Source organism: Schistocerca gregaria, chromosome 7, assembly GCF_023897955.1.
Source record: "Schistocerca gregaria isolate iqSchGreg1 chromosome 7, iqSchGreg1.2, whole genome shotgun sequence".
Lineage (NCBI taxonomy): Eukaryota > Metazoa > Arthropoda > Insecta > Orthoptera > Acrididae > Schistocerca > Schistocerca gregaria.
The window spans coordinates 453328327-453351664 of NC_064926.1; the positions used below are offsets into that span (position 1 = coordinate 453328327).

General features: G+C 41.2%; 1 protein-coding gene across 1 annotated transcript in view; it reads left to right on the forward strand.

The window, feature by feature from the left end:
* The window catches only part of LOC126281982 (cholinesterase 1-like), a 121671-nt gene that overhangs the window by 95445 nt on the left and 2888 nt on the right, over nt 1–23338 (forward strand). Inside the window, exon 8 of the mRNA XM_049981365.1 lies at nt 17255–17378. Within this exon, the coding sequence (XP_049837322.1) occupies nt 17255–17378 (124 nt within the window). The remainder of the gene's footprint in view (nt 1–17254; nt 17379–23338) is intronic.

Below are 23338 nucleotides of genomic sequence, written 5' to 3' on the forward strand. Positions count from 1 at the left end.
CACAAATCTTAATTTTTACTTTTATGTTAAATGTGGTGCAATACTATATGCAGGCGCGTTACGATGACGTGACGCTACTAGCAGTGAACTAGGGTAAGTCCCGTGCACTCGCTCGCCTCTGTATCTTATACATGATACAGCGCTTGCTTTGCTTCAATCTACTAGTGTTCGACTTTTAGGTGCTAATGAAGGATGTGGAAGATAGAAATACGCTGAGGTGACAAAAGTCAGGAGATAGCGATATGCATACATACAGATGCCGGATATGCATTTATACAGATGGAGGTAGTACTGCGTATACAAGGTATAAAAGAGCAGTGCATTGACGGAGCTGTAATTTGTGATCCATGTGGAAAGGTGTCCTACGGGACTGTGACCGCACGACGGGAATTAACAGGTTTTGAACTTGGATTGATAGTTGGAGTTAGACGAATGGAACATTCCATTTTGGAAATCGTTAGAGAATTCAGTATTCCGAGAGCTACAGATCCAGAGTGCCAAAGTGGGACGTACTGAGGACATATCCGTTAGGACAGTGCGGCGAGATCAGGCGTTAGTGGGATATGGCAGCAGACAGCCGACGCGAGTGCCTTTGCTAACAGCACGACTTTGCCTGCAGCACCTCTCCTGTACTCGTGACCATATCGATTGGACCCTGGACGACTGGAAAATCGTGGTCTGATCAGATGAATCGCGAATCAGTTGGTAAGAGCTGACGGTAGGGTTAGAGTGTGGCACAGATCGCAGAGGAAGCCATGATGTCACAAGGCACTGTGGAAGTGGTGGTGACTCCACAATGGTAAGGGTTATGTTCACACGGAATGGACTGAATCCTCTAATCCTCTGGTCCAACTGAACAGACCATTCCCTGGGAATGCTTATCTACATCTACAACATACTCCTCAAGCCACCTAATGGTGTGTGGCGGAGGGTACTTTCGATACCATTATCTGATCCCTCCAACCCTATTCCACTCGCGAATAGTGCGTGGTAAGAATGATTGTCCTCTGCATTGGCTCTAATTTCTCGAATTTTCTCCTCGTTGTTAATACGCGAGATGTACGGGGGGGGGGGGGGGGGGGAGAGTATATGTTGGCTGACTCCTTCTGAAAAGTACTGGTCCCGAGATTTGAATAGTAAATCTCTCCGTGCTGCACAACGGTTCTCTCGTAACGTCTGCCAGTGGAATTTGTTTATCATCTCCGTAACGCTCTCTCACCAGCTTAACGATCTCGTGACGAAACGCACCGCTCTTCGTTGGACCTTCTCTATCAGTCTTACCTGATAGGGATCCCAGATAGATGAACAATACTCAACAATCGGCCGAAAAGCGTCTTATAAGTCACTTCTTTCGTGGATGAGTTACATTTCCTTAAGATTCTTCCGATGAATCTGAGTCTGATCTCTGATTTCCAGCTTTCTGTTTTATTTGGTCATTCCACTTAAGGTCGCTCTCGATAGTTATGGCTAGATATTTTACGGCAGACGCTATCTCCAGCTGTTTGTCATCAATAGTGTAGCTGTACAGGAGTGGATTTCTTTTCCTATGTATGCGCAATATGTTATATTTATTTACGTTCAGGGTAAACAGCTGGAGTCTGCAGCTTTCATTAATTCTCTGCAGGTCGTCCTGCAAACTCTTACTATCTTTTGACGTTGTTACATTGCTATAAGCAACTGAATCGTCTGTGAATGGCCTTAAAGAGCATCCTACGCTTTCTACTAAATTATATATACGAGGGCTGTGAAAATCCGATGAAGTTTTACGCAGATGTGTTTGGTAGTTCTCTAGCATGCCCGTCGACTGCAGCACGTCGCTCTTTTCAATTTTGAAAGCATAGTGAGCACGTAACTATGCCTAGAAAATAATGTCTCCCGCCAAGTATGAGGACATGGTGAGAGATTTCGCCTGATGTCCTGCAGCCCATATTACATAATTGTCATGGGTTCCGTTCTTCATGACAATTCTCGGTCGCACTCTGCAGGGGCAATATAGATCCTCCTTCAGCGTTTTCGATGGGAAGTGTCTGATCACCCACAATATAGCTATGAGTGAAACGTCCCCTTAGAAAACTCGTGCAATACTGTGCTTAAACTGACACACAATAATTTTAGCGCAACGCAATCTGACTTTCAAAAATCCCTACAAAAGAATTGCCCTGACTAACATTAACCTATACCTTCCCCAAATCACTTAGCTCACAAAAATCTTCGTTACTCGAACTACTGCAATACAGCGAGCGCCACTACTGGCAGCTAAATAAAAGATTCAAACTACTGAAGGCACTAATTACTGATAGGGATAGTTAGCAAATGAAAGATTTTAATAGAGAACAAACAATGTATTTACCTCAATAGTGTTCAAAAGTCATAATGTATATAGAAGTTCATGGCATCCCGTCTTACAAATTTCAAAACTCCGCCATCTTTCTCCCCACATCCACCACTGCTGGCGGCGCACCTCCAACTGCGCAACGCTACGCGCTGTTAACATCCATCTGCCCAACACTACAATGGCGAGTATTACAACAATGCCAACCAGCCACAGACTGCACACAGCACAGCCAGTGATTTTCATACAGAGCGCTACGTGGCGTTACAAATATAAAAAACCTAAACAGCCTACTTACATGATGATCATATTTTGGTACAGACAACGAGCTGTAGACGAGCGTAGAGTATTGGCGGAAAGCACAGGCGGCTGCCTTCTATGACGAGGGTAATAGAAAGTTGGTAAAACGCTACGGCAAATGCCTAAGTCGGAGCGTCGGCTATGTAGAAAAGCAGCCGTAAGGCTTAACTAACTATTGCAAATAAAACATTTTTGATTTTCGTAGTGGTTTCCATTTCGCAGTAGTTTCCAAATACCCCTCTGAGCAGCGACTGCTTGCTGGGATGGCTCTCGTCCACATCCCGGTAAAGTCTCCCTAAAACTTAAACTACCTCGTATACGCATAAAAAGAGCGACAAAAGTTTGTGCGGGTATCTTGACTAATCCCCAAACTGCTTACTGTGTCAGAAGGCAGGAGAGGAAACACCCGCTTCTCTCGGCCTAATATTTTTCATTTTGTTCAACGGCTGAAACTTTGAAGATAGCATCCCAACACTCAGACTCGACTGCCTTCCAAGACCGCTACTAAAAACTAAACAAAGTGTCTCCACTTGAATTTGTCTAGTTGCATGCATTTGTTTTAATGTTGACTATCATTTAAATGCGAAAGCATCCATGTCTGGGACAGGGGGTTATATACAAGTTGCAAAATGTCCTGTTGTACTCCAACCACTATCAGAGAGCCTCCCAGATTCGAATACTGGATTCGAAAACCTGCTCTGTAAATAATCAATACACTGGTTCAAGTTTGTTTCTAGTAACTCCCACAAAGGACACCCTTCAAGAGCAAAGCAGGATAACAATTTAAAATCAGAAATGGAGAAAGATAAACAAAACCCATTCTTCAAGTTTCCACAGAAACAAATCAGTTGAGTCTCGCCGAATTGCCTTCGTGCAGTCAACACCAACATCCGGCAGGTGATGGTTCCACGCTCTTCTACGCAGCCTCTTCCTACCTAGAACAGGCATGTTCGCTAAACTGCGACACTCGCCTAGAAAACCGTCATCTTACGCAGAATTCTACGCCTGCGTGCAGCAACCTTCCTGCGAGCTTTCTGAAAGCTTTGTGTACAGGCAAAACAACGTTGCTCATTTCTCAAGATCACTCACCTCCGGAAAAACACACTCATCACTTCTCAAACATCACCTCCACCTACAAGGCCCACGAATCGTCTTCCGTATCGACTGAGCCGTGCTCCGGCTCGCGTTTGTGCCGTTGACAGGTTGGCGTCGTGTATTCGGATTGTGAACTCTCTTTTTTTAGTGCGTTCACTGGCGCCACTACGTTTGCTCGCTTTGTCTGTCCGTGAGTGGCAGCAGCGGCGTTTATCGATCGCGAGTACTGTGAGGCGTAGCGCCGTATACCAATCCTGCCTTGGAGGCGGTTAAGTGGGAGATGTGTCTCAGAGCTGGATAGTGACAGATTGTGACGCGAGACTGGACGCGCACATAGTTTATGTATCAGCCGATAGAGGACAATATTGGATAGGGGGACTGTGATTTTAGTTTCGATTGTGCCCACTAGAGTGCACTAAAGTAATAGAATGTTTTTCATAAACTGTTCTGCGATTTTCATAATGTGTTATTATATCTTTTTGTGTATGTAAAATGTTATAAATGTGTTTTAGCCGTATGAATGATGCGTGAGTGTGGTTTAAGATTAATATGAAAATAATTGTTTAATGAGTTATGTAGCAGGATTTAGTGTGGGAACATGTCGAAGAAGTATGGATACGGACAAATGGTATTTTTGTAGAATAGATTTGTAAAGTAAGTTTGTGGTAAAGGGAAAGTTAATTCAGGTGTAAATAACAATACTAAATAACTTTATGCATAAGCAAAACTTCAGCTTATTAGATAATTACGTCGGTAAAAAGTGTAGTCGTTAGGTTTACTATTTTGCTGTTGGTTATTGATGAAAAACGCGGATTGACGCGGGAGAATGTTGTTTTGCTATTGGCTGTTGAGTAAATTGACCAATGGTAAAGCAATATTCTTCGCGCACCTTTCTCTGCTGGTAAAGAAGACTTAGAGTATTCTAGAGGAGTGTAGTAGTAGTTCCGATGGAAACGATAAGTTGCCGGGTCTAGCAGTGTTTCATTCATCAAAAGTGTTGTAAAGTGACGGCATAATTATTCCGATGGGTGTGTAGATATTTCGGAATTCTAAGCCGTTAATTCCACGTGGCGTATCGAGGAGGTCGGTGGCTAAAAACTGTGACTGCATTTGGTACCAACAGACTTAATATTTGGCGAACATTCTCAATCAAAAACAATCAGTATTTTTGTAGCTATTACGTTTTCGGGTAATGCAACACCACAAACTTGCTAACGCGAGCGAAAGGGATTGTGAGTGACGGTGTTAAGACTAGCACGGGCTTGGCAGTGATACTTGTTCACCTAAGTTTCAGAATATACTAATTGAGGACAAAATTTTCAACCTTTCGTGTGAAAACTTTCTGCCGAAACGTAGATTAGTGACTTTAATTGCAGCCTGGTTCACGTCGAAGTACAGTAGGTTTAACTCAGCTTTCCTGCTGATGATATGCTGAGACAAAGTTCACAGGTAGGTGCAGGTTCGTTGTAAACGGACGGAAGGAACGAACCGCGCCTCGCAACTGGGGTAATATCTTTGGAGCCACCTCTAGTATTTCCTGGCCGTCGTGTGTCGGAGTTGAGATGGGACGGAGCAACAGTGAGGTCCGACAGCGCCCGTACTCGCCGAGGGAACTGGCGATAAATGCACTGTCCGATGGAAGGATGTGGTCGCGAGAGTGCACGGCCACGTCGCGGTCCGGATTCAGCGAGTTTAATTCGAATGGATCGTTATATTCGAGTAGTGCAACCTTCACTTGTGTGTGTGTCCGTCCCTCGAAGTGACCTCATGCCATCAAGCTGTCAGTTGGCGGTTTTATGCTCCGACGTTTCCCTTGCCTGACTTGATTGGCGACGACCGATGGTTGGTCGTTTGACGGTCGTCTCAGTGGACGACGTGTATCTAGTCTTTGTTCTTAACATTCATGTCTACGTGCAATTCGTCTTGTTCCTGTGTATTGACTGTTTTAGCATTGGCTGAGTTGGTTGTGGAATTGTCTTTTGCGGTTCCATGTGCATCTAGTCAGACTTTGAATAGGCAGTTTGGTCTTAACCCTGTCTGCGTACTAGGATTTGGTGGAGCCAACTTGTGCAATTAAATGATTTTCATTTGACGATGCTAACTGTTATTCTATCGTTATATTGGCTATGGCATCTTAGGTGGATTTTGCAAGTCTGCTGGTCGGCGTTAGCTGTTCCTAGTTTGAGTTGCCATCCTGTTAAGTGAGCGTAACTCTTAGCTGCCTGTCTCACCGCTTACGCAGCTGTGGGGACTTTTTCTCAGGTCGATCCTTGCGGCACTGTCTGTGGATCACTCCCTTTTTTATTTGGTCTGATAGGGTCAATTGTTCAAAAATAATATTTTGCTTAAATGATTCTTATTGCTTGTGGCATTCAGCTGACAAATAATTTGAATTCTTCTTAATAAGGCCTTCAGCAGTCAGTATAGCTTGTGTTGCAGTCAATTTTTTTTAATATGATCGTTATAAAAATGATTTTGGTATTTTCAACTTGTAATTGTCTTCCTCACTTGTAATTCAGGCCTTGAGCCGTTAATTGTCCTGAAGTATTGCTCGTGGCCTTCAGCCGACGAATAATTTGAATTCTTTATTAATAAGGCTTTCAACCGTCAGTGTAGCTTGCGTTACAGTCAATTTTTTTTAAATGATTGTTTTAAGAATTATTTTGGTCCTTTCAACGTATAATTGTCTTCCTCACTAGTAATTCAGGTCTTCAGTGGTTAATTGTTCTGAAGAATTGCTTGTGGCCTTCAGCCGACAAATAATTTTGAATTCTTTCTAAATAAGGCCTTCAGCCGGCAGTGTAGCTTGTGTTACAGACAATTTTTTTGAAATGAATGTTTTAAAAAAATTATTTTGTTAAGTGAAGTTTATGTGCTTACAATGCAATCAGCGGTACCTGATTAGGCCCCACACACACCTTTTCCTGCTTTCCCTAGTTACCACATTTCATCCACGAAGAGTGTCGGCTGATTTCTCCTTAGGCAAGCTTCCAGCCGAGCCACGATATTGCTTTATCGTCCACTAGTTTCAGCCATTCGACCTCAGGACCAGAACGTATACATTTTCATAGGCCATTTCTTGGTCCCATTAATATCATTCGTTGGCGAACGGCGACATTCGACCAGGACTTTCGAAGACTAATTCCAATAAAACATAAACTGTTGCGGGAAAGTCATAATGCTTGTAGCCAACATACTAGAACCGAGGAGCGAGACGCCTTGCGCCCGCTACTGGACACGGCTCTGGCACCTACAACAGCTAAAGAACTAGGCCGTGGGTGCGGGAAAGGATAATGTGTTTCGTACTGGATGACATGGCAGTGGCACCCCTCTGAAGTGCTCATCTGTATGTGCTGATCCACGTGACTGACGTCTCCACTTATTTGTGCAATAATTCTATTCAGTCATCAGTCTTCTGACTGTTTTCATGGACACACCACGAATTCCTCTCCTGCGCCAATCTATTCGTCCCCGAGCTGCTCTTGCACTCAAAGGCCTCAGTTATTTGTTGAATATGTTATTCTAATATCAACCTTCCCCTACTATTTTTGCTCTCTATTGCTCCCTCAAGTACCACGAAGGTTATTCCTTGATGTATTAACCATGTCCTTTTATCCTGAGCATCCTCTTTATCAGTAATTTCAATGTGTTCCTTTCTTCTCAGTTTCTACGGAGAACGTCCTCTTCCCTTTCCTTATAAGACCACCAAAGTTCAACATTATACTGCAGCACCACGTCTCAGACGCTTCAATTCTCTACTAGACCGATTCACCATAGTCTATCAATCACTGCCGTACAATGCTGCTAAAAATGAGCATTGTTATAAATTTATTCCTCAAATTAACGCCTATGTTTGATAATAACAGGCTTTTATTGCTCCGGAAAACACTCTTTGCCTGTGCTAGTCTGATTTTTGCGTCCTTCTTGCTTCGTCCGTCGTGGATTATTTAGGTTGAAACGTCCCCTTCGTAAAATTTATACACGACTGTGCTTAAACTGACACACAATATTTTTAGCGCAACGCAATCTTTCAGTAATCCCTACAAGAGAATGGCCCTGATTAACAATAACCTATATATTTCATGAATCACTTACCTCACAAAAATCTTCGTTACTGGAACTACTGCAATACAGCGAGCGCCACTACTGCCAGCTAAATAAAAGATTCAAACTACTGAAGGCACTAACTACTGATAGGCATAGTTAGCGAATGAAAGATTTTAATACAGAACAGACAATGTATTTACCTTAATAGTCATAATATATATATATATATATATATATATATATATATATATATATATATATATATCAGTTCATGACACCAATTCTTACAAATTTCAAAACTCCGCCATCTCTCTCCCCACGTCCACCGCTGCTGGCGGCTCACCTCCAACTGCGCAACGCTACGCGCTGTTAGCATCTAGCTGCCGCTGCCCAACACTACAATGGCAGACAACAATGCAAACTAAACACAGACTGCGTTTTCATACCGAGCGCTAAGCGGCGTTACCAATAAGAAAGCCTAAACAGCCTACTTACATAGCCCCAATGCTCCCCACAAAAAATTTTTACAAATTGTATTGGGCAGTGGCCAATAATGATTTGATAAAATTTTTCATAATTACTATAACAAAGATATCAAATCCACACACTTATTGATACAATGTTGATCAGAAGCTAAAATTCTCTCACAGTCCATAAAGACAGTCCTGATCGTTCATCACATTAAAATTCCAGTAGTCCATAACCACCACTTGTGCACTCACAAGAATTGTTTTTGAAATGTCCTTAGAACCAGCAATGCTGTTATCCAGTCCCTTACTGAATTATTAACACATGTGCAAACACTATCAGTCCCTGCTTCTCACATATTGTCCATATACTATGGCCAACAGAAATGTGTGCAGTGAAATGTAATTTACAAGTTACTTAATTTGATGAACTGGTGTCAATTACAATTTTATAACATAAGAATACAATAACAAAGGTACAAAATATATCATTAAAGAACATAACAATACAGATAACATTTGCAGTAGTACAGGCTTTACAAAAGAATCGAAATAGCAAATACATCAGTGTTACAAAAATTACGACATAAGTACATACATAAAAGATCAGAATAACTTTTGAAACATCAACTTCACACATGAGCATTAAAACAAAACACAATAAATAATGTCTGAACATATTTACAAAGAAAATAACATAGTATTTGAAAAATTCTACAACATAAATCTTATTAGCTAAACACATAAAGACAGGAAAAAGACAAATACACAAGGGTACATAAACACATAGAGGGATAATACGAAAGGAAAGGACAGGGTTTGTTTTACTGCAGTATTTTGCATAGAGATCTCCCTTAATTCATCATTATTCCCAAAAAGTCCTTTCTGAAAGTGCTTTCTGTATTCTGTTCACATCCTCTTTCAAAAATAGTTTTTCTCCACTGTACACTACTTTTTTGGCCAAACCATTTTCTTAAAGCTTCTCAATGCTTTTCTTCCAATTCATCATAGATAGTTTCTTATATAGTCTACCCCCTCTTAAGCTAACTTAAAGCTACTGAGCTCAGATGCTAAACTAAGGGACGAGGCAATGCAGCAGCACAAAATCCTTAACACAAACAGCAATGATAAAAAAAATGAAAATTGGCAAAAAAAAGGCAGCAATATTACAACTAATATAGGGCAATGCGCAGCAAACAAGAAAAAATAAATCCGTAGTAAAACTGGCTTAACAGAGTAATACAAAGTGAAATTCAGTAGCACTATGCCTGGCACACAGTAGAAGCAAATGCAACAGCTTATAACTAAACATGACAAAGCTCAAGCAGAAAAAATATTACAGTAAAGACAACAATGCAGAAAAGGGAGATGTCGATTCACATCTTAATGTCTATATAATTAAAGTGGTGCACCACAACTTATTCTACCATAAAAATTACCAAGTACTTGAAAAGAAAATTATGTATGCAGTTCCTGTAAAGGGAAGTCTTTTTGTGCTCCTTCGTTTTTTTAAGTACATCATAATTATTTACTGGATCTGTAGGCATAAAATATCTATATTAGTACATCCATTAAATTTTATTGTAACCAATGCTGCAGTGCAGCTAGAAACTAGATATTAAACAAAATGGGCAAAGCAAGGCGTGAAACATCGTTCGCTAGCCATAAGTCATTTCATAATGCAGTAAACAATCTTCCATCTAGCAAGACAATAGACATGGAATGTTTCTCATCATTTCATTTCAGTAAATATCATAAATTAAGTACTCCAAAGTGTAATCATATGTTTTCAAGTTTGAGCGTGTCGTATTTGCGACGCTTTCTACAAAGAAATGTCAATAGCGAGCATAATGGCCCCTTTTTATTATTTTTATTTTTTTTACCTGTGCCTCTGAAAGGCACACACTAATGGCTTGTTTCCAGGTGGCTGTCGCCCAGCTGGGTGCCCACGACGCATTACGTGCAGGTGGTCACTTAACTGTCTTACCGAAATATTTACGACACCAGTTTCCGCTACAGTGTCAGTCTCATGTAAAAAATTTCACAGGTCAAGAATTTGCGTTACACATCTGTAGAAACAAAATTCTATTAATATAACAGTGTCCAGAAAGTTTTCGTCGGCATTGTAATACATTCAAGCATTTACATACATTTCATAACTCTTATAGTACGATTCTTGGTTTTCAATAACCTTTGTCACAAACCAGAGTCCCTAACCACTACTCATTATTCCTTACCTTATTCGTCGACACTTCTTCAATATTTCATCATAACAGATACGTAGCATAATCAAATAACTCATATAGCATCAGCTTATTGATCGTAAACATACCGCAACAGCATAATACACATAGTCATCGTAATAACAACATCGTAACACCTTAGTCAAATTCTCAAAATCGTCGTAGCTTCCTCCACTAATTTCAAAACCTAAAAAATTCTCTGCTCATGTCAAAAGTGTCATCTACCTTAAACGTACTTTAAAAATCGTGATCCCATACCAAATACATCATTCATAGCTCTCATAGTATCACAATGGTTCTGAAAAAATATGATCAGTTCACAAAGTACAGACAAAATACAATTTCGTAAGTGTGAAGTTATCCAACTGTGTAATTACGTAACCATCTATCACTGATGTAGTAAAATAAATGTTTGTCTCTCTCAGTTAAATGATCAGATAGCTGTGTAATTAATGTGTTAGAGAAATACGGTACCGATGTGTAAAGTTGTATAAGCAAATACCATATTAGCTAGGACTCCTTGTGCTTGCCAAACACATGGTACACAAAGTAAGCGTGTACCCCCCCTGAGGATTAATGTAATTATATCCTCAAATGTTACAGATTACAGCAATGGAATGAAATGTATCACGGAAAACCTTTGTATCATTGTATTTCAAATATCTTTAAAAATAAATGCTTTAAGTACAAAATTAGTCACTCAAATACACGTACTGTAGCGCTAAACTGTGCATCGTGTTGTAAGATAATCTCTGTGGAAGTGTCGTAGTTATCGTCCTCCGAAAGCTAAGTTCTACGGAAGTCAATGTACTTACCTCATGATAAACAAAAGTGAAATGCTTTGCGTATAGATATCGTAGTTACTACGCTTATTGCCGTGATGAAGTAAGTACTGTACTGTAACGTATTGTTGTGCTACAGAAAAGGCTGTCTCATTGTGGCTATACCACAAAGTTACTACTAAAACATGTTTTACTTCCCAGAAAAATTCAGAAAAACTGTGCAGATATAAAACAGATAAACTGCAAAAGCAACATTGTAAATAGTCACTCATTAGTAGCGTCGTGATAAAATCGTGTAGCTGTCACATAAACTAACCACTATGTCATCTGGTATCTCACAGAAAGTACTTTAAATCCAGAATGTATTTTCAAGTAAACCAAAATGTTGCATTAAAATCTCATTAGCAGTACTGGTAACTGTTCTAAATATGTCAGCCTTATAGTCGTTACGTAATCGTGCAACTAACAAGCAAGAATGTACATGCACAATAACACTGTGACGTCTGTTCACTATAACAATGCATTCGTAATTTCTGTTTAAATAAGTTCTCTTGGTTCTTAACTGGATATTTAACTTCAAACATGGTTGCACGTTAACAGATCCTAAGTCTGACAAATTGTACTAGTAGCGTGAAGTGAAAAATTTTATGGCAAAGACAAAGTTAAAAAGCAGATTATCTTTCAATAAACGGTTTTACATTTGAAATGTGGTGTAAAGCTTTACTCTTCCTAGTACGCAGACTGTCAACTGAAAAGCAATTATCATGTGATTACGTCGGTAAGGAACACTGGTATTTTGCTCAAGGTTAGCTTATGTTATTTTTCTCTGAGCCAGCCAGCGCACGCGGCTGCCTGCGGTGCGAGTCATTGTCTGTTTCTTTGTTGGCGCGCGTCGTTATTGGGATTAGGAGACCTAACTTCTACAATATCACCTTGTCGAGAGGGCCCTGCTCTGTTTGAATCCCGCCAGTTCTGCTGCAATTCAGGTCTGTCGTTACGATCATATCGTCTGTCGTCATGTCGGTAGATTCTATAGTTTCTTTCTTGTCGGTCACGTGGTGGAGAATTTCTCCCTGAATCGTAACTGCGCGCTGGACCGTTGCGTCTTAAGTTATTCTGTCTCCCTTGATAATAATTGTTTTGGATCCCGCATTGTCTGTCTCTCTGATTGTCTCTGTGATAGTCATTTCTACGGAAATGCGATCTTTCTCTGTAACTATTATTACTCCGCCAGTGGTTGTCATATGGGTGGTGTCTGTTTTGGTCACGATTTGCGTTGTAAGAATAGACTTGTCGTGTCCAGTCATTGTTTCTGTCGTCACGGAATTGTGACGGATGTGAACTGTAGTGATTGTTTTCCTGTTTTCGCATCCCGCGACTGTCTGTGTCAATTTCTAATTCTTGTAAGAGTCCCTGAAAAGCTTCAATGTCGTCTTTGCAACGCCCTGCCAAAATAATATTCCTTAAATGTTCAGGCAATTTCATTATGCAAATGCGGATGAGTTCTGAAGGGCTATATGGGTTTGAAAGATATTTGTTCTTATGCAACATGTCTTCAAAATATTTGACAAGACTTGAAAATTCAGATTGTTCAAAGTGTTTCATCATCATTATGCTATGTTTTACTCGGTCTTGTGTAGCTTGAGACCAATATGCTGAGATGAAAGCATGATAAAATTCTCCTTCACTATGACAATCGTGAATGACCGATCGCATTCTTACAGCTGGTTCATTCTCCAAGTAGCCACACATAAATTCTAATCTGTGTTCTAATGACCAGTTGGGAGGAAAACAATGAGAGAATTGATGAATCCACGCTTGTGGATTAATGTCGTTGCCAGAATTCTTAAATGTTTTGAATTTACGTGTAGTAATGAACAGCTTATAGTCAAAATCATCATGTCGGCGAGTCGCATGTCGGTCATTGTTACGTCGTTTCGGCGGTTCCATCTCAAAATTCGGTGTACCTTGCCAATTTCTTTCATAATTTCCGACGTGCCCTGTGTTATTATTTTGTGGCTGTTCCGTATTTCTATGTCCCTCTTCCCGTATTGGAGCGCGAGTGTCCTCTGAAATACGTAATTGTTGTATTACCTGTGTCAGCTGATCTTGTACTTCCCGGATTTCTCTTTGGTGTTGCGTACTAATTTGATTCAGACTTTGTTTGAATTTCCTAATTTGTTCGCACTCTTCTGTGTCCTTAAAGACTACCGGTTTTGTGTCATTCAGATTATCATCCATCTTCGTAGATAAATTAGTGAACTGATCCGAAAGTTCGGCTACTTTCTCCGGTAGTGAACACATTTCCTCAGTGTGTTTTTCTGAACCAAGTTTCAGAGTGTCCATTTGTGATGAAATCGAATCTACTGTGTCCTTTAAGTTTTCCTGAGTTCTTGCAAGTTGCGTAACCGTATCGGTGGATGCAACTGAGTCTATTTTAGCTTGCAAGGTGTCGTGATTTTCACAAACAATAGTTTGCAGTTCTTTTATGGCTGCTTCATGATTCTGTAATGCGTTTTCATGCCGCGAAAAAATAGGTTGAAAATGCTCACAAATTTGTGTTTTTACGTCATTACAGATTTTTTGACATTTCGATTCAATGTTATGTAACTCAGTAGTTAAATCTTCACGTGTTTGTTCAAGTGTGGTGTCTAACTTCCGAAGATTTTGTTCCATTGTGTCTAACTTTTGAAGATTATGTTCCATTGTGTCTAACTTTTGAAGCTTTTGCTGTGTTTGTCTCTGATTTTGTTCCATTGTGTCTAACTTTTGAAGATTTCGTTCCATTGTGTCTAACTTTTGAAGATTTTGTTCCATTGTGTCTAACTTTTGAAGATTTTGTCCCATTTGTTTCTGATTTTGTTCAAGCGTTGTGTCTAACTTTTGTAGCCTTTGTCCCATTTGTTGCATTAACTGTAATAACAGTGCACTGGTGTCTGAAACATGTTCCTCAGTGCTTTTCGGCAGTGCATTTGAACCAGCAATATTCGCATTTTGAAAAGCAGAAAATGTGTCTTGATTTATTTGAGAAAGCGGTGAGGACCCGTAACCTAAGTCTACAGCATTTGCAATATTGTGTTCTGTCATTTTGGATACCTGAGGCGAGCTGTTGCCGACTGATCGATCGATAATTGTTCCCTGTTCACTGCTTGTTTCATTGTCTACACCATTGTTTGCCTCCTACTCCATTTCCCTATGCACAATTACCAAATTACTACTTTGAATGTCTGTTAATTCACTACACAGTGGTGCTGATAAGCGACGCTCATCGTCACTATTATTTCTCAGTTCACTTTGGAGCCTAGTGTTACGTTTTTCACACGCCATTATTGTCACAATATTTCACATGATAACACATAAAAGCACAATTCGAAGAGCAAAAATAAGAGAACACATTAACATAGCACTGAAAATAATATCTAGTTAACTGCAAGCGAAGCTGCGAAATACTTGGTGCAAATCTACATGCATGCCACAACTGTTTTACTGTACAACAATGAAAAACTACAACTACAAAGGAGATTCTCTCTATGATTATGCGCTAGCAATAAACAAAGGCTACACTAACTACACAAACTACAAGAAAAAATCAGAAGATTCCAGTGAGGTATCCTGGCAGGGTCGCCATATGAAACGTCCCCTTCGTAAAATTTATACACGACTGTGCTTAAACTGACACACAATATTTTTAAGCGCAACGCAATCTGACTTTCAGTAATCCCTACAAGAGAATGGCCCTGATTAACATTAACCTATACCTTTCACAAATCACTTACCTCACAAAAAATCTTCGTTACTGGAACTACTGCAATACAGCGAGCACCACTACTGGCAGCTGAATAAAAGATTCAAACTACTGAAGGCACTAACTACTGATAGGCATAGTTAGCGAATGAAATATTTTAATACAGAACAGACAATGTATTTACCTTAATAGTCATAATATATATATCAGTTCATGACACCAATTCTTACAAATTTCAAAACTCCGCCATCTCTCTCCCCACGTCCACCAGTGCTGGCGGCTCACCTCCAACTGCGCAACGCTACGCGCTGTTAGCATCCAGCTGCCGCTGCCCAACACTACAATGGCAGACAACAATGCAAACTAAACACAGAATGCGTTTTCATACCGAGCGCTAAGCTGCGTTACCAATAAGAAAGCCTAAACAGCCTACTTACAACGTTCCAAGGTAGTAGAATCCCTTAACTTCGTCTACTTGTTGATCCACAGTATTGACGTTAAGTTGCTCGCTATTCTCATTTCTGTCATTTCTCATTACTTTCGTTTTTCGCATTTTTCTCTCATTCCATATTCTACACTTATTGGACTGTTCATTCCATTCAGTAGGTCCTGTAATACTCCACTGATGATGGCAATGTCATCGGCGAATATTATCATTGACATCCTATCACCCTGAACTTTAATTTTACTCTTGATCCTTTCTTTTTTTTTCGTCGTTGCTTCCTGTATGTACAGATTGAACAGTAGGGACAAAAAGCTGCATCCCTGCACTACTCCCCGTTTTAATCCGAGCACTTGGTTCTTGCTCATCCAATCTTAGTGTCTGTGCTTGGTTCCCTACATCTTACCCCTGTTTTTATCATAATATCCATCATCTGGGACCATTTTACATCGTCGGAAGCTTTTTCCAGGTCTACGAATCCTATGAACGTATCTTGATTTTTTTCATCCTTGCTTTCATTATCAACCGCAACGTCAGGACTACCTCTCTAGTGCCTTCACCTTTTTTAAGGGCAAACTCATCATCATCTAACATATACTCAATTTTCTTTTTCAGTCTTCTTTATATTATTCTCGTCAGCAGCTTGGATGCTGCTGTTGAACTGATTGCGCGATAGTTCTCGCTTTTATAAGCTCTTGCTATGTTCGCAATTGTGAGGATAATTTTTTCCTCTAAGTATGATGGTAAGTCACCAGTCTCATGGACCAACGTGAATAGTGGTTTCGTTACCACTTACCCATATCATTTTAGAAATTGCGTGGTATATTATCCTTCTCTTCTGCCTTATCTGATCTCAAGCCTTCCGTAGCTCTTTCATCTACTTCTACATCTACATGGATACTCTGCAAATCACATTTAAGTGCCTGGAAGAGGGTTCATCGAACCACCTTCACAATTCTCTATTATTCCAATCTCGTATAGCGCGCGGAAAGAATGAACACCTGTAACTTTCCGTAAGAGCTCTGATTTCCATAATTTTATCGTGGTGATCGTTCCTCCTATGTAGGTCGGTGTCAAAAAAATATTTTCGCATACGGAGGAGAAAGTGGTGATTGGAATTTCGTGAGAAAATTCCGTCGCAACGAAAAACGCCTTTCTTTAAATGATGTCGAGCTCAAATTCTGTAACATTTCTGTGACACTGTCTCCCATATTTCGTGATAATACAAAACGTACTGCTCTTCTTTGAACTTTTTCGATGTACTCCGTCAGTCCTATCTGGTAAGGATCCCACAGCTTGCAGCAGTATTCTAAAAGAGGACGGACAAGCGTAGTGTAGGCAGTCCTCTTAGTAGGTCCTGCCAATAAAACGCAGTCTTTGGCTAGCCTTCGCCACAACATTTTATATGCGTTCCTTCCAATTTAAGTTGCTCGTAATTTTAATACCCAGGTATTTAGTTGAATTTACTGCTTTTAGTTAGACTGATTTATCGTGTAACCGAAGTTCCTTTTAGCACTCATCTGACTCTAATACTGGATCCCCTATCTCTTACTTAACGACTCCAATTTCTTCTATAACGTCATCAGGTACTTCCTCCCCCTCACATAGGCCTTCATTCTACTCTTTCCACCTATCCGATCTCTCTTAATGTTGCAACGTTTGTTTTTCATTTCACCGAAGGACGTTTTGAGATTTCTGTATGTTGAATCAGTTTTTTCGACGAGCATTACTTTTTCGATTCTGTCAATCTTATCCTGCAACCATTTCGCTGGAATTTTACAAAGTAACTGTTTATTTGCAGCTGTTTTCCGACTTGTACTTCATGTATCCAGGGGACACCTTCGCTAGAGCCGTAGTGAACACCAGCAGTCTACCCGTTCACTACTACTACTTCGACTACAACGGAACCGGCTACACGGAATACGGTAAGCGTTCACCGCTAGGAGTTGCTTTTGCACACACATACGTTTTCTAGACCAGCTTTATGGTAACATTAAATATACTATTAATAACTCCAATTAGTCAAAATATCTCAATGCTCAACCTCCATTTAATCATACATATTACTGTATGCACTCTTAGTTTCACCAAATTTGACATTAATCCAGTTTCTGAGTGATATTGTTTTCTATGTTCGTTTATCGGTTAATACTGCTATATGGCAAATTCCTAGTACAGGTATTGTAATTCGATATATTTCACGGCAGTTATCTGTCCGTTCAGTTCCTTGGAATCAACAGTAGTGGAAGACAGCAGATACTGAATCTACATTTGCGACAACAACTAAGTTTAAGATACATAAGCAGGCTCTATTTATTGTTAAAAATTACATGCGTCTGCTTCACTTACATGCGTTGCGAAATGAAAGCACAGTGCTTCAAAGGTAAGTAGTTGTTCTGTCTTGCCATGTCGTATCAGAGCCCTGGAACGACATGGAGAAGCAAGACATGTACGAAGGACAGTACGAACAATCAGTACATCCACTGTAGTAAACCAAATATGCACTGTATTGTTTACTGTAGATTAATAGGCGTGGTCTGGATTCCACGTGACAGGGAGGTTTATCTCTGCCATCACGTCAAATCCAGACTACGCCCACTGTCCATGGTATTTAGGCCGTTCTTCGACGCCCGACTCGTCAGTCGGTAAGACTCAGCACAACCTGGAGCACATCCGAATATGTCCAACGTAGCTTTCAACGAAACGTCAGGGATAGAGAAGTTCCATGGACCACGGCTATACAACCCGGAAGAATTCTCGGCAGCTGAAAAAAGAATATTGTTTCCAAAGTGAAATGTGCGACTTGTATTTACAGATAATGCATTAAACATTTTTATCAGTTCAAATGCTATCTTCGCTACACCCAGTGAGAGGGACGAATTTTCTCAAAATAATTAAAAGCCGAAAACGAAAAGTTGCGAAAAAATGAAAGTCGAATTCTACCTGGGAACCGGACTTGGATCTTTGCCTTTTGCGGATAATGCTGCAGGCTGTATCTAGCTTTAATCATAAAGATATGTCTGAAAGAAGCTACTCATGTACCACCACAATACAATTGAAATGAAATGATCGTACGGCATTGTTGGCCGGGAGACCCCATGCGGGGTGTTCGGCCGCCGAAATTCAAGTCCTTTTTAGTTGACACCACTTCGCCGACTTGCGAGTCAATGATGATGAAAGACACACAACAGTCATCTCGAGGCAGGAATCGAACCCGGGACTCCGAGGGCGGGAAGCGAGAACGCTACCGCAAGACCATGAGCTGCGGACACAATACAATTAAAAACTGTGAATAGTAGAAGGAGTATGAATGAGAACAGTGGCGTATTTAGGTTTACAAAATAATGACAAGTTTATTAAATCTGCAGTAACTACAACTACCTGATAAATCTTACTCAAAAACGACAAACACAAATCAGATAAGGAATATTGTTTGGTAGGCAAAGCACACACTGGGGTGGAAGCTACACAAATTCTCCTCTGAATTAATCTCTTTTACAACGAAATCTGACTTTATTTACTTGCATCCACTGTGAGGCCCAACCCTATTCAAATGGAATCAATTACCATCAAGTATACCACTAACAATGTTTCACCTGAGAATGTCAGAACTGTAAATACAATTTAAAAACCCTACGCAGTTGCAGCAACACTTTACCCTTTCACCTTGATTCAGGCGGCAGCAGAAAACGGTGTGCTGTCGGCCAGAAAGCGGAGCGCTGCGGCAGCTGTAAGACTTCTGACGCCGCCACGAATATTCGCAAACTGCGCGGTCTGGCATTCTGATTATCAGAACCCGGGAATCTTCCCTATCACAGCCCTGAAATACCGTCCGATTTCAATGTTAGGTGCATCCGTTCGCTGGTCTCGTCAAGCCGATTTGACTCACAGAATGACGGTGGAATGTTATCCACTCCTTCTGCGTTATTTGTTCTAAAGTTTCCAAAGCTCTTTTGGATCCTAATTCTAAAACTGGACCCCTGTCTTTTCCACATCGACTCTAATTCCTCCTTCCATCACATGATCAGACACGTGCTCAACTCCCGTAGACGCCTTAAATCTACTCTTTCCGCCTGTCCACTCTCTCCTCTGCGTTTAAGAGTGTAATTCGTACTTTTAATCCCAGCGATGGTTATTTTGACGTTTCTACACACTGGTCAATCCTTCCGACGATCTTTTTTTTTCGATTTCTTCACATCTGTCCTGCAGCCATTTATCCTTGGGTTCCTTGTACTTCCTGTTTATTTCATTTGTTATTTGTATTGCTGTATTCCTGTCTTTCCATGAGCGTTTTATACGTCCTTCTTTCATCGATCGATTGAGATATATCTTGTGTTACCAAAGGTTTCTTCGCAGTTACCTTTGTTTGTCTTTCCAACCTCTGTGATTGCTCTTTTTAGAGATGTGGATTCCTCTTCAGCTGTATTGCCTACTCTGATATTATTTAGCACAGCATCCACATTATTAGCTAACTTCAAACACATCTCATCCTTCCTCAGCACCACGATATCCCACTTCCTTCCATACTGCTCCTTCCTTACAATCCCCTTAAACTTCAGTCTGCTTTTCATCATTACGACTGTGAAATCTGAGTCTGTATCTGCTCCTCGGTATGGCTTACCACTCTATATTTGATTTTGGAATCTCTGTCAGACCATGATGTAATCCATTTCGAATGCTCCCGTGTCTCCTCCTCCTGTGATTCTTAAACGGAGTGCCACTATTATCTAAAATATTGCAGTACATCAATTACTATTTCTCCTCTCTCGTTCTTCCTGTTTCGTAGAATGTTACCGTTATTCTATTTTTTCTCATAGTCAACACCCACATGGCACTCCTCTTCCGGAAATCCGAAGGCAGTTGTACCTTAAGCGCAGTTTAAGATGAATCTTCAGTGTTTAGAGTGTGCCCAGCTTATGTAAACAGCTGTTCTATTATCTACAGTGTTTTTGCAAGGTGCATTTTTTTTTTTAAAAAGTATGTTAGTTATGACACACCTTTTATAATGTGCTGTTTTTTATTCGCATTACAACATGCCGTGAGGTCCAACTTAAAATGAACACGTTCCATGACAAAAAGATTTTTTAAGACCTGAAGATGACAACGAAATCTATCGAATCCGATTGCTTAAAATAAAGAAATATTTATGCGATCTTGACATTACAACGTTTTAGCACGTGAAACAGATTGCTCCTTCTGTCTTCTCAAAATGAGAAAATGCTATCGACGTATAGTTTTACGGAAAAGAACATTCCTATGACCATAGAATAACCAGTAATAAGAGTGGAAAAGGCGTGGATCAACTGTTTACTGCAGTAGCACCCCAATTACGGCGTAGTTTATGAAAGACACTGCAATGAAAATTAGAGAAAAATTTCTCCATTTGGGACAGCTGCACAGTGTCGTTCATGAAGGAAGCCCCAAAATTGAAGGAGATTTTGTAGTAATTAGAGTTGAAATTCTCTGTGATCTGTGACAGAACGGTCACAGGAATGCACCGGAGTCACGAACAATGGCGGTCGAGTCTAAGCTTGTTCTCCGTACCTACATCACGTCACGACCGACAGCCAATGTGCGTTCGGGAGTGTTCTGAGCGTTCTCCTGAGAGTGCCGTACCAAATGTGACCATTGAACGAGATCGTAGGGAGCTGTTTATTGAATTTCGATTCCATTTGTTGCGAATTGTCATCACTGATTGTGGTTGTAAGTGATAAATTTTGCATAAGCAGCGAGACATATTTTGCAGCATATACGCATTCTTCAAGTGGAAAGCACGCGCATTCGCGTACCCCAACTGTCGCTTGGAATGGCCAAGAACGCAATCCCCTCCGTGCTTCGACATGCGCGAACCGACATCGTTCGTGGATCGGGCTGTAGAGTTGCTCGTGTTTACTGTTGTCATGCCCGACCCTGGTAGCTGAGTGGTCAGCGCGACGGAATGTCATACCTCACGGCCCCGGAAGGTTGGGAGATTTTGTCCGCTGAGGGACTGGGTGTTGTGTTGTCCTTATCATCATCATTTCATCCCCATCGACACGCAAGTCCCCAAAGTGGCGTCACCTCGAAAGACTTTGAAAGGGGCCTCATTGTTAATTACCATTTACCCGGCTGTGGTTGGTCGACTTGCGCATATCCAGACTTGTGGAGCATTAGGATGTGTCAGCGGCCCGATGTTGAACTGCCCGGGAACATGAGGGCTGCATATGCACCGTCAGGTTTCCGGTCAACCAAATCTGACCACCACAAGGGGGGAACGCAGTATGCAGGACCAAACTTAAGAACACATAATGCCTCCCCCCCCCCCCTCCCTGTTACACTGTGTACCATCCCACTCCATTGGATGGAAACTACCAGCAGCTGGACTATCGAATTACCATGGACGTTGCCGTTAACACCACAACACAAAAGGCTGTATTAGACGTTATGCCATAAATGGGAAGTGCGGACTAGTGATGAATTGCATCGCATTGTGTGCAGCCTGCAACAGCCCAGACGAGTATCATCGGCGAGTACGGCGGTGAGCTGAAGAAAGGTCGATTCTTCCACTGTTTTGGAGAAGCACAGCGGTGTCACTCCTGGGGACATGTTGTGGGAAGCTATCGTGTGTGACTGAGGGACTGTGATAGAAAAACGGTATATGACGGATACCCTTCGTCCTCATGTATTGTGGTGATATTTTTCAACAGAAGAATGCTCACGTAACACGTGTCTGCAAAAACTGTCTTTGTGATACAGAGGTACTTCTATGGCCAGCATCTATCCCAGAAAGAACATGTCTAAAATCATCTCGAAAGTCAACTCTCAGTGTCAATATATACGATATCAAAGGCCGGATACCCCGGGAAAGGACACAAAGGCTTTATCTTACCTTTCCCAACCGAATAAGGGCATACATCCAGGCCAGAGAGTGTGCAACATCACACTGCTAAGTGGGCTCATACTGCCAAGCTATATGTAAATTTGACTCAGTTTTGTAATTACTGAAGTAACATCATATACCCTCTCAACCCTAGAAGTGACATTACGTCTCCTCGTCCCCTTTTGGGTGCTTCACTATTTTGGCCAAAGGCCCACTCGTGTACCCTCAACGGCTGGACGACGCAAAGCTTTATGCCTCGCCTCGGCCCGTCAACAGCGACTTTGGACTGTTGATGACTGGAAGCATGCTGCCTGGTCGGACGAGTCTCGTTTCAAACTGAATGGAGCGGATGGACGTGTACGGGTATGGACCCTACATATCAGCGAGAGACTGGAGGCTCTGTAATGGTTTGGGGCGTGTGCAGTTCGAGTGCTATGGGACCCCTCATACATCTAGATGTGACTCTGACAAGTGACACGTACGTAAGCATCCTGTGTGATCACCTTCATCCATTCATGTTCCATGTGCATTCCGAGAAACTTGGGCAATTCCAGCAGGATAATGCGACATCACATACATCCAGAATTCTACGGAGTGGGTACAGGAACACTCTTCTGAGCTTAAACACTTATGCTTTCCACCAAACTCCCCAGACAGAACATTATTGAGCGTGTCTGGGATGCCTTGCAACGTGCTTTTCAGCAGAGATCTCCATCCCTCCCGGTACTCTTACGGATTTATGGACAGCCCTAAAGGGTTCGTTGTGTCAGTGTTCCCTGCAGCGCTACTTCAGACATTAGCTGAGTCCTTGCCACATCGTGTTGCGGCATGTCTGCTCGCTGGCGGGGACCTTCCACGTTATTTGCAGGTGTACCAGTTTCTCTGGTTCTTCAGTGTAGGTCACAATATTTTACAGTTGTGACACGCATTCCTCAAATTATCCTCCCTAGACCTAAATGTTTGCTGTTGGTGGCTCAAGTGCTTGACTTTGTGACGAATAAATATCTTCCTACCTTCCTCAACTTT